General features: G+C 34.3%; 1 protein-coding gene across 2 annotated transcripts in view; it reads right to left on the bottom strand.

The window, feature by feature from the left end:
• ITGB3BP (integrin subunit beta 3 binding protein) overlaps positions 1-16,741 on the bottom strand; it is a 63,708-nt gene that overhangs the window by 40,538 nt on the left and 6,429 nt on the right. For both annotated transcript variants that reach the window (XM_012767122.3, XM_012767119.2), the window contains exon 2: positions 2,823-2,865. Coding sequence is in view for 1 of the 2 variants with exons in the window: in XM_012767119.2 (XP_012622573.1) it covers positions 2,823-2,865 (43 nt within the window). In the remaining variant the exon portion in view is untranslated. The remainder of the gene's footprint in view (positions 1-2,822; positions 2,866-16,741) is intronic.

Consider the following 16,741-nt stretch of genomic DNA (forward strand, 5'->3'; position numbering starts at 1 on the left):
TGGTGCAGGTATTGTGGAAAAGAGCTTGGCAGTTTCTCAAAAAGTTAGACATAGAATTACTGTATGACCCAGCAATTCTACTCCTAGATATATAACTAAGAAAACTGAAAACAGTCTGGGGACCATAGCTCACATCTGTAATCCCAGCCCTTTGGGAGGCTCTCACTTGAGGCCAGGAGTTTGAGACCAGCCTGGGCAACACAGTGAGACCTCGTCTCTACAGAAATTAAAAAAAAAAAAAAAAAAAAAAATTATCTGGGCTTGTTGGTGTGTGCCTGTTATCCTAGCTGCTGGAAGAGAAAACTGCTTGAGTCCAGGAGTTTGAGGTTGCAGGAGAGCTATCATCACACCACTGTACTCCAGCCTAAGCAACAGAGCAAGACCACATCTCTAAAAAATAAAGAAAGAAGAAAATTAGAAACATGTGCATACAAAGGCTTGCACAAGAATGTTCATAGGAGCATTATTCATAATAGTGAAAAAAACCTCAAATGTTCTTCAACTGAGAAATGGATAAACAAAAGTTAGTAAGTATAATCCATACAGTGGAGTATTATTCAGCCACAAAAAGGAATGAAGTACTGTTACATGCTACAACATGGATGAACTTTGAAAATGTTATGCTAAATGAAAGCCAGACACAAAAGGGTACATATTCTATGATTCCATTTATATGAAATGTCGAGAATAGGCAAATCTATAGAGACAAAAAGTAGATTCGTAGTTGCCAGAGGATGGAGGAGGAAGAAATTGAGACTAACTACTAATAAGTATGGGGTTTCTTTTTGGGGTGATGGAAATGTTCTGGAATTAGATAGACAGGATTAGGCCATGGAAATAATCAGACTTAGAAGTTACTTACTAACAGTAATAGAACACAACATTTGCATGCTTGCCCAAACATCATGGAGGATTAATCTCTATGAAGGTCTGTAGCTGCATTAGGAACACTGGGAGGTAAGTGTTCCAAACATCTCTGGGAAAGGAAATAGCAGTACCTTAGGATAAATGGACTATCCTTCAACCAATCGGCATATGAGGACCATCTCCTTTCCTTGGACACCAGAGTTTTTTTCCTTCAGCATCATATTGGTAAGGCAAAATGACCACAAAGTTACTACTTAGTTCCTCTATAGCTTCACAAGTACTCTTAGAATTATAGGTATATATTTTGAATGTCCAATTTCCTGTTGTATGGGCTAAGGCAGCCTCAATGGGACCATGGGCCAGCGGAGTAGATAACTAGGAGTCAGGCTGCTTCAGGGCTATGTTGTTAGTGGAGTAGAGGAAGTATATGAGAGCTGTCCAGAAAGTATCCAGCCATTGCATATTACATTTTTCATATTATATGGCTAGATACTTTCCAGGCAGCCCTTGTATATGTAGCCAAGGAGAGAATCCCAAACTTAACACCAGAATAGAATAGTTGTTAGATCTAAGATGTAAATATAGAGCTACACACAAATGATGAGATAGGAGTACAAAAGCTAAAAATATTGGAAATAGCTCAGGAAATAGGAAAAAAATATTGAAGAAAGGCCCAGGCTAGGATTCTAGAAACCAGCTTTGAGAAGGTGGTGGCCATGTGGTACCGAGCTAACTCAATTGGTTTAAAGGTACAGAACTGGGCCAAACATAACAATGTATTTTTCTAATACAGGATATCGGCTGTGGCATTGGCTACCTTGACACATCTTCATCTGAAGTAAAAATGGATAGAAAGCCTGCCATGATGGCCATTTACTTCATGAAGAGAATGGATTCTGAAATGGTCATTCTTTTCCATTCAAATAATGTTACCATCTCCCAAAGAACAGTTTTGGGGAAGAAAAGAACTGTATTTCATTTCAAGCTGGACTACTCATCTACCAAAATACCATTCTGACCAAAGAAACAGATGCAGAATTACAGTCACAGCTGCATTCTGCACAGAACTAGTTGGATAATGGTACTCTAAATTGCTAATTACACTGTTAATGATTTTTTTAGTGTCATTGCAGTATTTTGCCACCTTTGTTTAAAATTTTTAAAAAAAGCACATAGGAAGTTTTTTAAATGGTAAATTTCCGTTTTGTTAAATACCATTGAGTCTTCCAAAGAGAAATTCCATATAAAATATTTTCTTGAAATGGCATTCACATATGAGATTTTATAGGAGCTCATTTATTTACTAGCTATTTATTTGAATTTACTTTCTCACCACTTTACTTGCATTTAAGATTACTGAGTATTAGTGTCTGTATCTAGATCCATAGTTGGCATGAAAAGATAATAAACTAACATATGTCATGATATGCTGGCACTGGGAATGTCCTATGACTAGATTTACAAAAGTATAGCAACATTACAATTTTATTTTTATTGTGATAACTATGGTGAAATTTATTACAATGTTAGTACTTTGTCATTTAATCCATGCCCGCATAACTGAGGGAGGTAATTACATTTTTGATATAAAAATGCTAATGTTTTTATTTCATTTTAGCAGATTATAGTATGCAGATTAAAGGTATTGCTATTGTTCCATATTGTTTCTTACACATTTAAGTGGCAGACTACTTTTTTCTACAAATAGTGAACCAATTTCTACTAAATTATTTCTTAAAGGTTTTTAAATAATTTGTTTCTTAAATGAGCACCTCAAACTGACCAGAAACTTCCACATATTAGATATACAAAAAATATTTTGTATACAGAAAATGGTGTATCAATCATATCACATTGTGTTTTGATAATTTTTATATTTAGCAAGGAAAATCAGTAGTTAAAAATTAAAAACACAATCATATCATGCAATCACAAACTCTTAAGCAAATACTTACATTTTCTTCTACCAGACCATCCAATTTCAGTGATCTTTTAGCCCTGTAAACAAAACATTTGAAGAAATCTTAGATTTGGCATGCTTTAAGTACCCAAATACTAAAGGACAAGATATAAAAACAAAGGTTCTAAGTTATTTTTGCCAACTAATTTTATATTATTTATTAAAGCAGAATACCATATGAAGATAGCAATTATTTATGAGGATGGTTTGTTTTTAATAGCATATTTCAAAATAGGATAATAATTATTAATAAATATTTAAATGGATCACTTTTTATATATGTAGTTTTATATACAATGACTACCACACAATTTAAACATTAAAGTCATAAAGTCTTACTCAAAAATTAGTATATCTGTCTGCTTTAAAATACCACTAATAAAAATCATACTTAAGAGCAAAATAATTTACCTACCTTCAACGGAGATGTTGAAAGTATATTATTTGCAGATATAATGCACTAGGTGTTAAAGGTATGAGCAAGGTGAAAAAAGTTTTGCACATTATTCTAGCTTTAAACATGATTCAGTGCAACCAGACTATGACTTAACAGAGGAACAGATGCTCTATGTCTTTATAAGTCCCCAATCCATAAGAAACTATTTTTTGTTTCCTTCACTAAACTGATTCAGGAACATGCCAGGCTCTCTCTGTGCAAAATCTGTTCTGCTAAACTGGATGCCCAGCTGTTGGTGACAATGCTTAGAAAGGAAAGCTGAATATTTATAATACTTTATTTCATACAGCTGTCTTCTAAAGAGCAGTCATCAACATTTTATTGAATGCACGCTAAATGCTCAAAGGAGAAAAAGGTCAATATAAATTAAAACTAGTTTTCCCAGTGACAAACACAGCATTAAAAGTACTTTCTTGATTGCTGAGAAATAGAAATTAAGTTATTTTAAAATATTAGAGAATTAGCGCATAAAGCCAAAGAAGACTGTATCATAAAGACTGTATTATACAAACCAAAAAAATTTTGTATAGATCCTAGAAAATGATTATTCATAATAGCTATAATTTATAAACAGAAACAAGAAAAAATAGAAGAGATGGTCAATCTAAGAAAATTACTGGGCAGTAAAAATACTAAATACAAAAATTTAATCTATTTTAAAAGGATTACTCAATTTTGCTATCATATCTACATTAGCTTATCACAACATTATTTCTCGAGATTAAACTGGTTTAAAGAATTATTTATATCTTTTAGAAGTTCAATTTAATGTGAATTCTCAATGAAACAAGAAGAGAACAGGGGTAAGAACAAACAAAAATGGAAGATAATGTTTAAAAAATGTATATTTAGCTTTGGAATATACATTGCCCTATTTGGGTACATGAGATGTTCTGGTACTTATAACACTTCAAAAATAGAAATCAAAAAACTCAAGTTACACAGTACAGCATTTCTTATCCTTTTTTCTAAATGGTGTTAAGATGCAATACTACCTTTTAGAAGACCACAAATCCCATCCTGATGTTAACTGTTTAAAATATTATTGCTTTATTATTGATGGTTAATTCTTAGAGAAAGTAACTAAATGTTTGGATTTAAAAGGTTTACAGATTAGGTTTCAGGTTGATCTAAGAAACCCAAGGAAATATGTAAAGGTAAATAAGAAAGTGAGCTGAATTAAAATAGGCTCTCCTCTCCCACTTTATCTATTTGGTGAGAATCTAAAAACATGACTTATTGAGGGCAATATAGTATTCAGATAATTCAGGCATCTAATAACCAAAAGTTGATAATATTTATAAAAATCCTAAAAAGATTTAATAGACAAGACTAGAAGAAATCATTTCATTCAGTCAAAAGAGAAAAGAGTTTGTGCAACTTGCCTACTATCATACGTCTTGAGGGAAAGAAACTCAGATCTCAAGTCCCATGCATAATAAACCTTTGTTGAATTGAGGGGGAGGGAATGATGAGCAAACCTACTAGAGGAATTTATGACCGCCTATTCTTTTTTTTTTTCTTTTTAGCGAAATGACCATGAAGTAAACCTATTCTTAACATTGTATCAGAACTGAACCCACTCACTTCAAGTTATCATTCCTTAAATTAAACATCTATTATACACACAGCACTCTTTTACCCAGGTAATTTGTATTACATCATGCATGAGATGATTATTTAAAACACCCATTAATTTTTTTAAACAAGTCAATGAGTTTGAGGGCAATTTTAAATTTTTATATAATTTTAAACTTTTCCAAGAATGAGTATTGTTATCGTTTACCTGGACTTAACATTTATTTACATTTTGTTCCATGTGCTTTATCATTCTCTCTCTATTCACATATTTATGCATACTTTTTCTCAATCATTGAGAATAAGTTGGAGACATTGTACACCTTTCCTTGTAAATATTTCCATGAATTTTTCTAAAAGCAAGAAAATTCTTTTTCATAAACACAATACAATTACCATGATTAAAAAAATTTATCAATACAATACCATCATAAACAGTCTGTATTCAAATTTTATCACTTTCTTAATAATGTCCTTTATAGCCAATTTCCTTCCAATTCTAGGATCCAATCCTGGATCACGCATTGCATTTAGTTTCTCCCTTAATCTGGAACAGATTTTCAACCATTCTTTATTTTCTTTGACCTTAACATTTTTCAAGACTATAGGCCATTTTTATTTTTGTAGACTCTCTCTCAGTTTATCCGATATTTCTCCATGATGAGCTTATGTATTTTTTGGCATAAATGCCACAGAAGTGATGCTTCCGAGAGCACGATAACTTGAGGCATAAGATGTTGATGTACTGTAATATCAGTGATATGAATTTTGATCATTAAGATGTTATCTTCTAATTTTCTCCAATGTAATAAACAAAAAATCTTACATATAAAGAGCTATTGATGATTTTCTGACTCCATCATTCCTGTGCACTTATCAGTCAGCATTCTACTCCAAGGAATAGTTTTCTCTTCTCCCTTTTTCATTCATATCACTATAGTGTTATGTATTTTTATTTTAGCCTATGGATTTTAAGCCATTCTTATCATTATTTATTTTGATGTTTAAGTGTCCCAAATTTGGCAGTAAGACCCCCAGCCCCTTCACAATGGCCCCTGTTTACCCTTGTAACTCAGAACTCTTTGAGTACTTTCTTACTTTCCAGCACAAAAAAATTTTCTCTGCACTAGCCTTGGAATCAGCTTTTTCTCCAATGACAATTGTTTCATTTTAGTGGACCGTGGTATTTAGAAATCAAAATCTGGGCATTAAATGTGTTCATTGCTACTTACATCATTGTTTATAAGCCCTCTCAGTGAACAGAGCTAGAACAAATACCACACAACAAAAACATTTCTATCTACCTCTATTTTTAGTGTGTATATAAAAAATTTTATAATTTTATATCAACACCTCCAATGCCAAGTCAACATATTTGAAATTGCTCTATCAAAAAGTGAGAAACCTGGCTCCCTCATCTGCAATACACTTATTTGCTCAAGCCTAGAATGCATAGAAACTAGTTTCAGGAGTACTAACATATATCACTGTGGAAAGCAAATCTCTTTTACTAAGGTTCCATATTTGCTTAGTATTTTTAATGTAAAATTTATATACAGTGAGTAGCACAAATTGTAAGCATATAGAAGTGAGTTTTAACAAATGCATACTATATCCCTGTAACTCACATCCCTATCAAGATACGGAATATCTGAATCTGAGTGGGTTCCTAAAGGTCCTTCCAAGTCCATCATTTACATCATATACAACTACTTTTCTGATTTCTTTAAACAGATTAGTCCTGCCTATTCTAAAATCTCTTATAAATAGAATCACATAATATGTACTCTGTTATTTATGCTTAGCATAATTGTGAAACTCATCTATAATGTTGCATATCATATATTGTTTTTATTTTAATATCTCATTATATTAATAAACCCTTTATTTGTTATTCTCCTGTTGATGAAAATTTGGCTTGTTTTTACTTTTAAGCCATTATGAATAAAGCTTCTATGAACAAACCTTTCTCAAGTTTTTTTCTTTTATTAGCTATATTGTATTCACTTCTCTTAGATAAATAAGCACCTAGAAATGGGTTTGCTGGATCATTGGATGGGTATATATTTAACTTTGTAAAAAGGCCACCAAAATGTCTAACAATATGCTTACTGTCCATTTATATATCTTCTTTTATTAATCATTGGTTCAAGTCCATTATTTTAATGAGGTTTTTATCTTTCTACCATTGAATAAGTCTTTATTATTCTAAAAATACAGTAAGTCCTTGTCTTATAAATAATTTCTCCCAGTAAGTTGCTTGAAAATTCATTTTCTTAATGGTGCCTTTTGATGGGCAAAAATTTTAAATTTAGATGAAGTCTAGTTTATCAATTTTTCTCTTTTAGTTATTGTTTTTCTTTGTCTTGCTTGAAATTTTATCTACCCCATATTGCAACACTATTCTCATCTATTTCCCTCCAGAAATTTTACTTTTCACATTTAGGACTATGACATATCTCAAATTAATTTTTGTGTGTGATATAAGGTAGAGGTCAAGGCTTTTTGCCAGCACCACTTGAATTGCTTTGGCACCTTTGTGGGCTATTTCTGGACTTTCTATTCCATTTCACTTATCCATTTGTCCTTATGCCCAAACTACATCAATTTCATTACCACCACTTTATATTAATTCTATTAATAGTTAACGTGCATACTCCAACTTTATTCTTCCTTTTCAAACTGTTTTGGCTATTATAAGTCATTTGCCTTTTCATACAAATTTTGAAATCAGTTTTCAATTTCTATAAAATGTTTGCTAGGCAAGGGGGTAGAAATAGATGGCTGAACAGAAACCTTCAGCAATCTTCCCTCCACACGAATACCAAACTCAACAACTATCCACACAAGCAAGCTCCTTCAGAAGAACCAAAAATCAGGTGAGTGATCACACTACCTAGTTTTAACATTATATCAAGGAACAAGGCACAGAAGAGGGAAGAAAAAACAATCTTGCATTGCCTACAATACCCCTACTCCTCCCCACCCCCAGCAGTGCCAAGCCAGAAGGCCAAGTGGAGAGAAAATCTTTGGGGGCCTGGGGGAGGGAGAGTAAAGTGATTATGGGACTTCGCATTGAAACTCAGGGCCACTCTGGCACAGTGGAATATAACATTGGGCAGAATTCTCCTGGTGCCCACAAAGGGAGCATTTAGACTACCCCACCCAGAGAGGAATCCTTAGCCCTGAAATCCCAGGTCTAGCTAGTCCCATCACCAGCTGGCAAAAAGCAGCCTGGGGCCTGAGCTAAATTTACAAGGCAGTTGAGCTACAAAGGCTGCAATCTTTGGGCAATTCCTGTGACCCTGCTGGCTCACAGCCGGTGAACTTGGGGTAAACATGAGACACCAATAGTGGTGGCCAAGCCAGTGTCTGTGTCACCTCCTTCCCCCCAACTCCAGGCAATGTGGCTCAGGGAGTCATCTTCCACCTGGGGAAAGGAAAGGGAAAAGTTCTGAGGATTTTGCTTTGCAACTTGGGTACCAACTCAGCTGTAGTAAAACAAAGTAACAAGCAGACCCCTGAAGCCCCTGAGTGCAGGCATTAAATCCTGGAAGACATTTTTGGACCCACCTTGGGCCAGAAGGAAATATGCTTCCCTGAAGAGAAAGACCCAGTCCTGGCAGGGTTCAGCACCTACTGACTAAAGAATCCTTGGTTGTTGAATCAGAGGTAGCCAGGCAATAGTCACTCTGGGCTTTGGGTGAGATTGGGCTGACTTCAGGTGTGACCTCTCTCTGGTGGCCATGAGAGAGTATCCACTTCACTCCTGCTGCAACTCCAGCAGCCCAACACAGAGAGTTAGGGGAGAGAGTGAGAGAATTCGCTTGGTAATCCAGGGAATTCTCTTATGTCTTACCCAAACCCACCAAGGCAGTACCAATAGGAGTCTGCAAAAATCACAGCAATACTGGGCTTGGGGCATCCCCAGTGCTGATATGGCTGCAGTGACCAAAGATTTAAATTCTAACACTCAATTCCCTTTGAATACCTGGAAGGCCTTCTCAAGAAGGATGGTGTCAAACAAGCCCAGACTGCGAAGATTCAAATAAATACCTAACTCTTCAATGCCAAGACAGCAACAAACATCCACAACCATCAAGAACACCCAAGAAAACATGACTTCACTAAAAGAACTAAATAAGGTACCAGTGCCCAAGCCTGGGGTGATGGACATACATGACCTTTCAGAAAAAGAATTCAAAATAGCTGTCCTGAAGAAGCTCAATGAACTTAAAGATAACACAAAGAAGGAATTCAGAATTCAGCCTATCAGAGAAATTGAACAAGGATGTTGAAATAATAAAACTAATCAAGCAGAAATTCTGGAGTTTAAGAATCCAATTGGCAAACTGAGAAATGCATGAGAGTGTCTCAGCAGCATAGGTGAAAGAATAGATAAATTCCTAGACACATACAACCTGCCAAAAAGGTTGAAAGAAATCCAAAGCCTGAATAAACCAATAATAAACAATGAGATAGAAGCAGTGATAAAAAGTCTCCCATCAAAGAAAAGCCAGGACATGATGGTTTCAATGCTGAATTCTACCAAGCATTCGAAGAACTAATACCAATCCTATTTAAACTATTACAAAAAATCAAGGAGGGAATGAATACTACCAAACTCATTCTACAGGCCTATATCACCCTAATACCAAAACCAGACAGATACAATAAAAAAACTATAGACCAGTATCTCTGATGAACATAGATGCAAAAATCCTCAACAAAGTACTAGCAAACTGAATTCAACAACACATTAAAAAGTTTATTTACCATGATTAAGTGGGATTCATCCCGGGGATGTAAGGATGGTTCAACATGCACAAATCAATCGATGTGATACATCATATCAACAGATCAAAGGACAAAATCCATATGACCACTTTAATTGATGCTGAAAAGCATTCAATAAAATTCAACATCCTTAAAGGATAAAAACTCTCAAAAAACTGGGTATAGAAGGAACTTACTTCAACACGATAAAAGCCATACATGACAGACCCACACCTAGTATATCATACTGAATGGGGAAAAACTGAAAGCCTTCCCTCTAAGATTTGGAACAAGACAAGGATGTCCACTTTCACCACTGTTGTTCAACATAGTGCTAGAAGTTCTAGCTAGAGCAGTCAGACAAGAGAAAGAAATAAAGGGCATCCAAATTGGAAAGGAAGATGTCAAATTATCTTTATTTACAGATGATATGATCTTAGATCTAGAGAAATATGAGGACTCCACAAAAAGCTATTACAACTGATAAACAAATTTGTTATGAAGTTGCAGGATACAAAATCAACATACAAAAATTAGCAACATTTCTATATGCTAGGAGTAAACAATCTGAACAAGAAATCAAGAAAGTAATCTGATTTACAATGCTAAAAATAAAATAAAATAAAATACCTAGGAATAAACTTAACCAAAGAAAGGAAAGATCTCTACAATGAAAACTATAAAATATTGCTGAAAGAAATTGAAGAGGACACACAAAAAATGTTAAGATATTCTATGCTCATGGATTGGAAGAATTTAATATTACTAAAATGTCCATACTAATGAAAGCAGTCTACAGAGTCAGTACAATCCTCATCAAAATACCAACACCATTCTTCACAGAAATAGAAAAAATAATTCTAAAATTAATATGGAACAAAAGATTAGAAAAATAATTCTAAAATTAATATGGAACAACAAAAGACCCAAAACAGCCAAAGCCATCCTGAGCAAAAAGAACAAAACTGGAGGAATCACATTTCCTGACTTCAAATTACACTACAGAGCTGTAGTAACAAAAACAGCATGCTCCTGGCATAAAAACAGACACAGAAATGGGACAGAATAAAGAAATCCAGAAATAAATCTACACATCTATAGTGAACTTACTTACCTTTGACAAAAGTGCCAAGAGCATACAGTGGAGAAAGGACAGTCTCTTTAATAAATGGTGCTGGGAAAACTGAATATCCATATGCAGAAGAATGAAACTAGATCCTTATCTCTGGCCATATACAAAAGTCAAATCAAAATGGTTCAAAGACTTACATTTAAGACCTGAAGCTATGAAACTACTAAAAGAAAACATTGGGGAAACACTTCAGGACATTGAACTGGGCAAGAACTTCTTGAGTAATACCGCCAAAACACAGGCAACCAAAGCAAAACTGGACAAATGGGATCACATCAAGCTAAAATCTTCTACACAGCAAAGGAAACAATGAAGAGAAGAGACAACCCACAGAATGAGAGAAAATATTTGTAAAGTACCCATCTGACAAAGGATTAATAACTAGAATATATAAGGAGCTCCAATTACTCAAGAGGAAAACATCAAATAATCTGATTTTAAAAATGGGCAAATAATCTGAATAAACATTTCTCAAAAGAAGACATACAAATGGCCAACAGGTATATGAAAAAATGCTCAACATCATCAATCATTAGAGAAATGCAAATCAAAACTGCAATGAGATATTATTTCACCCTGGTTCATACGGCTTCTATCAAAAAGACAGGCAATAACGAATGTCAAGGAGAATGTGGAGAAAGGGGAACTCTCATACACTGGTGGTAGGAATATATATTAATGCAACCACTACGGAGAACAGTATGGAAGTTCCTCAAAAAATTAAAAAGAGAGGTACCATATGACCCAGCAATCCCACTGGGTACCCAAAGGAGGGGATATTAGTATTTTGAAAAGATTATTTGCACTTCCATGTTTATTGCAGCACTATTCATAATAGCCACAATAGTTTGCTTGGAATCAACCTAAGTGTCCATCAACAGATGAACGGATAAAGAAATTGTGGAACATATACACAATAGAATATTATATAGCCACAAAAAGAATGAAATCCTGACATTTGCAACAACATGGATGGAATCAGAGAACATTATGTGAAGTGAAATAAGCCAAGCACAGAAAAACAAATCTTGCATGTTCTCACTCATATGTAGAAGATAAATATTAAAAACAATTGATCTCATGGAGACAGAGAGTACAATGATGGTTACCAGAAACTGGGAAGGGTAGAAGAGAGGGGAGGATAAAGTGGGGATGGTTAATAGGTACAAAAATATACTTGGATGGTATGAACAATGTCTGATAGCACAACACAGTGACTATAATCAACAATAAGCTGGGGTATAATTTAAAATAACTAAGAGTGGAACTTGAATGTTCCCAACACAAAGAAATGATAAATGCTTAAGGTGATGGCTACCCTAACTACCCTGACTTGGTTAATTCACACTGGCTGCCAGTATCAAAACATCACATGTACCCTATAAAGATATACAACAATTATGTACTCATAATAATAAAAAATAGAGAATGAAAAAGTTGCTAAAATTATTTTTAAAATGTTTGCTAGGCTTATGGCAAGCACTGAATTAAATCTAAAGATCCATTGGAGAGAACTTTAATATTTAGTCTTCTAATATGTAGGGGACTGCCATATATTTTCCTAGTTTAAGAATTAAAGTTAGTGAGTAATGTACATGTTCTGCCCAGAGTGTTTGAAAGTAATGTGTTCCAGACAGGCTCCCAGTGATAAACAAAGGTGTTGCCTAGAGGCATAACAAAGGACCTGAATTGTAAATAAGCAAACTGAGCTGTCCGGCCCCATGGCATTGGGGGTCTGGAGGCCACAAGATAAACACCCCATAAGATGGCTGGTTAGTCAATGACAGGTAAGACCCTTCAAGGGAGGGGTGACCTAAGCCAGGAGAGGCTGCCGGGGTTCAGCTGAAGATCTTAGGAGGTCACCCTAAGACAATCTGGGGATGAGAAATGCCCCCTGTGGCTTGCCTTGCCCATCCTTGCTAATCTTGGTCAGCTATCTATGCCTGGCGCCTAGAGCAACCACCTGGAGATTCTGAGTCAGGGGACATCTGCTTCCCTAAGGCTATTCCGGAATTTATGGCCATTGCTGCAATGCCTGGGTGGTTATGAACAAGGAACTAACTTTAATTTTTTAGAGTATAAAAATAAAACGGACACGGTGTATTATTACTCGAGTCAACCATTTGTATGTGTGTCTGCATTTTTCTTTGTGTTCTCTGTTTGTGTTCATCCTCCATCCTGTAAACGGGCCACGACACTAATATATAAACATGCCCCCATTTATCTTTATCTTTAATTTCCCTATGTAATATTTTGTAATTTTCATAGTAGAGGTAATACACATCTTATGTTAAATGTATCATAAGTATTTTATATGATTATGAATGGAAAATCTTTTTTTTGAGACAAAGCCGTTCAGTTGCCCCAGCTGAGCCGCTAGTGTGTCCTGGCGTCAGCCTAGTTCACAGCAACCTCAAACTCCTGGGCTCAAGCAATCCTCTTGCCTCAGCCTCCCAGGTAGCTAGGACTACAGGCATGCACCACCATGTCTGGCTAATTTTTCCTAAATATGTTTAGTTGTCTGGCTAATTTCTTTCTATTTTTAGTAGAGACAGAATCTTGCTCTTGCTCAGGTTGGTTTTGAACTCCTGATCTCGAGTGTTCCTCCTGCCTCAGACTCCCAGAGTGCTAAGAATGAATGGAAAATCTTAAACCTTAATTTCTAGGTGTTTGTTGTTGAAATATAAAAATGTACTGAATCTTTGTATACTGACCTTATGTCCTGCATCTTTGCTAAATAATTCTAATTGTTTTGTGGATTTCTTAGGACTTTCTACATTCATAATGTCATGGTGAATTACTTTTACTTTTTCCTTTCTAACATTTATTACTTTTTTGTCCTTTGTTGAATATTCTAAGTGGTGAGAGGGCACATTCTTCTCTTGTTTCTAATTTTATAAAAAGTGTTCAATACTAAGTATCATATTATACGTAGGTTTTTCATAGGAATGAGAAGTTCCTTCCTATTCCTAGTTTTGTGAGAGTTTTTATTTTATCATCAATGTTCATGTTCTTTTTACAACTATTAAGGTGAATTATTTTATTCTACTTTTTAAAAAATTATAATTGATTTACAATATTAAACGAACTTGCATTCCTGGGATAAACCCTAGTTGGGCATGATGTATTTTGCTGTTTATATGTTGCTGGATTAGATCCGCTAAAGATTTTTGATTCTATGCTTGTGAGATATATAGTCAGTAATTTTATTTTCTTATATTAATAATTCTTTTATCATATTTTGTTATCAGGGTTATGTGGTATCCATGTTATAAGCATTAAATGAATTGGGATATATTCCCTCCTCTATTTTCTAAAAAAGTTAATGTAAGATTGGTATTTCTTCTTTAAATGTACCATAGAATTAGCCAGTTAAATAAGCTGGGCCTTTGTGGAAAGGTTCTTGGTAACAAATTCTGTTTTTTTGATAAGGTTATGTAGATTTTCTATTATATCCTATGCCATTGTGCTAAATTGAATTTTTCAAGAAATTTGTCAATTTCATATAAGTTGTCAAGTTTACTGAAATAAAGCCTTTAATGATATTATCACTTTTAATACCTACTCCATAGTGATATCTCTTTCATTTTGGATATTGATAGTTTGTGTTCTCTTTGATCTAAATGACTACCCTTTCATTTTATATGATTATTTGTTTTTTCTCTTGTTAGCCTGTTATATGTTTTTCCCATTTTTTTTCTTTATTACTTTCGAGTTTGTTGCTTCTTTTCAAAAAAAATCTAAGCTGATAATCTCTACCTTTTCATTGAAGTTTTTACTGTACTTAGACTTAATGGAATTATCATATGGTTGGGCCTACCACTTTACTACTTGTTTCCTATTTGTCCCATCTGTTTTTTGTTCCTTTTTTCTTCCTTATCTGCCTTCTTTTGAATTAACTGAATATTTTAAAATATACCACTTTAATTCCTTTCTTTTTTAGGTATGCCTCTCTGTATTTTTCAGAGGGTACTCTGGGCATTTTAACTTATCAAAGTCTAGAGTTAAAACAGTACTACTTCACATAAAACATAAGAATCTTGAAACATTATAATCAGCTCCCTTTGTCCTTTGAGCTACTGGTGTAATACATACCATGTCTGCATATGTCACAGGTCCCACAATAGTGTTATAATGTTTGCTTTAAACATTCATGTCCTTTCAAGAAGTTACAAGCAAAAAATACAGATACTCCTTGACTTACAATGGGTTACGTCCTGACAAACCCATATTAAATTGAAAATATCATCAGTCCAAAATGCATTTGATACACCTAACCTACTGAACATGTGATGTTAGCACACATGTGAGCATGTGATGTTAACCTAGTCTACTTTAAACATGCTCAGAACACTTACATTAAGAAACAGTTGGGCAAAATCATATAACACAGAGCCTATTTTATTTCTTTACTCTTTTTTTAGGAGACAGGGTCTCACTCTGTTACCCAGGCTAGAATTTAGTGGCACAATCATAGCTCACTCTAACCTCGAACTCCTGGCTCAAGTGATTCTTTTGCCTCAGCCTCCTAAGTAGCTGGGAGTATAGCCACGCGCCACCATGCCCAGCTAATTTTTTTCTTTTCTTTTTTGTAGACATGGGGTCTTGCCATGTTGCTGAGGCTGGTCTCAAACACCCAGCTTCAAGCAATACTCCCATCTTGGCCTCCCAAAGTGCGGGGATTATTATAGGCATGGGCCACCATGCTCGGCCTCAAAGTCTATTTTATAACAAAATGTTGAGTATCTCATGTAATTTATTGAATACCGTATTGAAAGTGAAAAACAGAATGGTCGTATTGTTGCTTGAAGTCCAGTTTCTACTGAATGTGTATTAATTTTGTACCACCATAAAATAAAAACATAGTAAGTTGAAACATCGTAAGTCAGAGACCGTCTATAAAAGTATAGTATTTAACTTCATATCAACAATTCCCAATATTCTTTGCTACTTTTTATAGATCCCAATTTGCCTCTGGTGTCATTTCCCTTCAGCCCAAATAAATTCCTTTAGCATTTCTTCTAGGTAGGTCTGCTAGTGACATATTCTCTCAGTTATTGTTTATCTGATATCTTCCTTTCACTTTTGAAGACTAGTTCTCTAGATATAGAATTCTGGGTTGACAGATTTTTTTTTTCTCTTAGCACTTTGAAAATATTATTTCACTGTCTTCTGAGTTTGTTTCTAATGCGAAGTTAGCTTTGATTTGAATAGTTTCCCCTACATATAAAATATCAATTTTCTATGGCTGCCTCATGATTTTCTCTTCATTTTTAGTTTTCAGCATTTTGAGTATAGTACGCATACACATATGTATTTGTATACCTGTGTATACACACACTTATTTTTAACCTTGATTGCAGTTTACTAAGCTTATTGGACTTGTAATATTATGTTTCTAGCAAAATTAGAAAATTTAGGAATCATTATTTCTTAAAATATATATTTTTTGCCTCATTCCCATTTTCCTTTGTTTCTAGGATTCTAATTACATATTTTAGACCACTTGATAGTGTCCCATAAGTCATGGAGAGTACAGTTTTTTCCCTTTACTCTTTCAGTTAGATCATTTCTAATACTATCTTCAAGTTCACTGACTTTTTTCTTCTGCCAGGAAGCTCATACAGTGAATATTTTCATTCCAGACATATTATACTTTTCAGATACAGAATTTCTACTTGCTTCTTTTTAATTTCTTTAATTAGCTCCTACTTATCTTCTGAGATTCCCCAAGTATTCTTTCATTGTGATCATTTTTTCCTTTAAGTCCTTGAACATATTACAAGTTCTTTAAAGTCTTTGCTAATACTAAAATCTGTGTTATCTTTCAATTATTTTTTTTCTCTCAACAATGAATCACATTTTATTTCTTTGCATGCCTAGTAATATTTTATTATATGTTGGACACTATAGATGACATGACATAAATACTCTGGATTCAGTTACCTTACTCTTTTTTTTTTTTTTTGAG

This window comes from Microcebus murinus, chromosome 2 (genome assembly GCF_040939455.1).
Source record: "Microcebus murinus isolate Inina chromosome 2, M.murinus_Inina_mat1.0, whole genome shotgun sequence".
NCBI lineage: Eukaryota > Metazoa > Chordata > Mammalia > Primates > Cheirogaleidae > Microcebus > Microcebus murinus.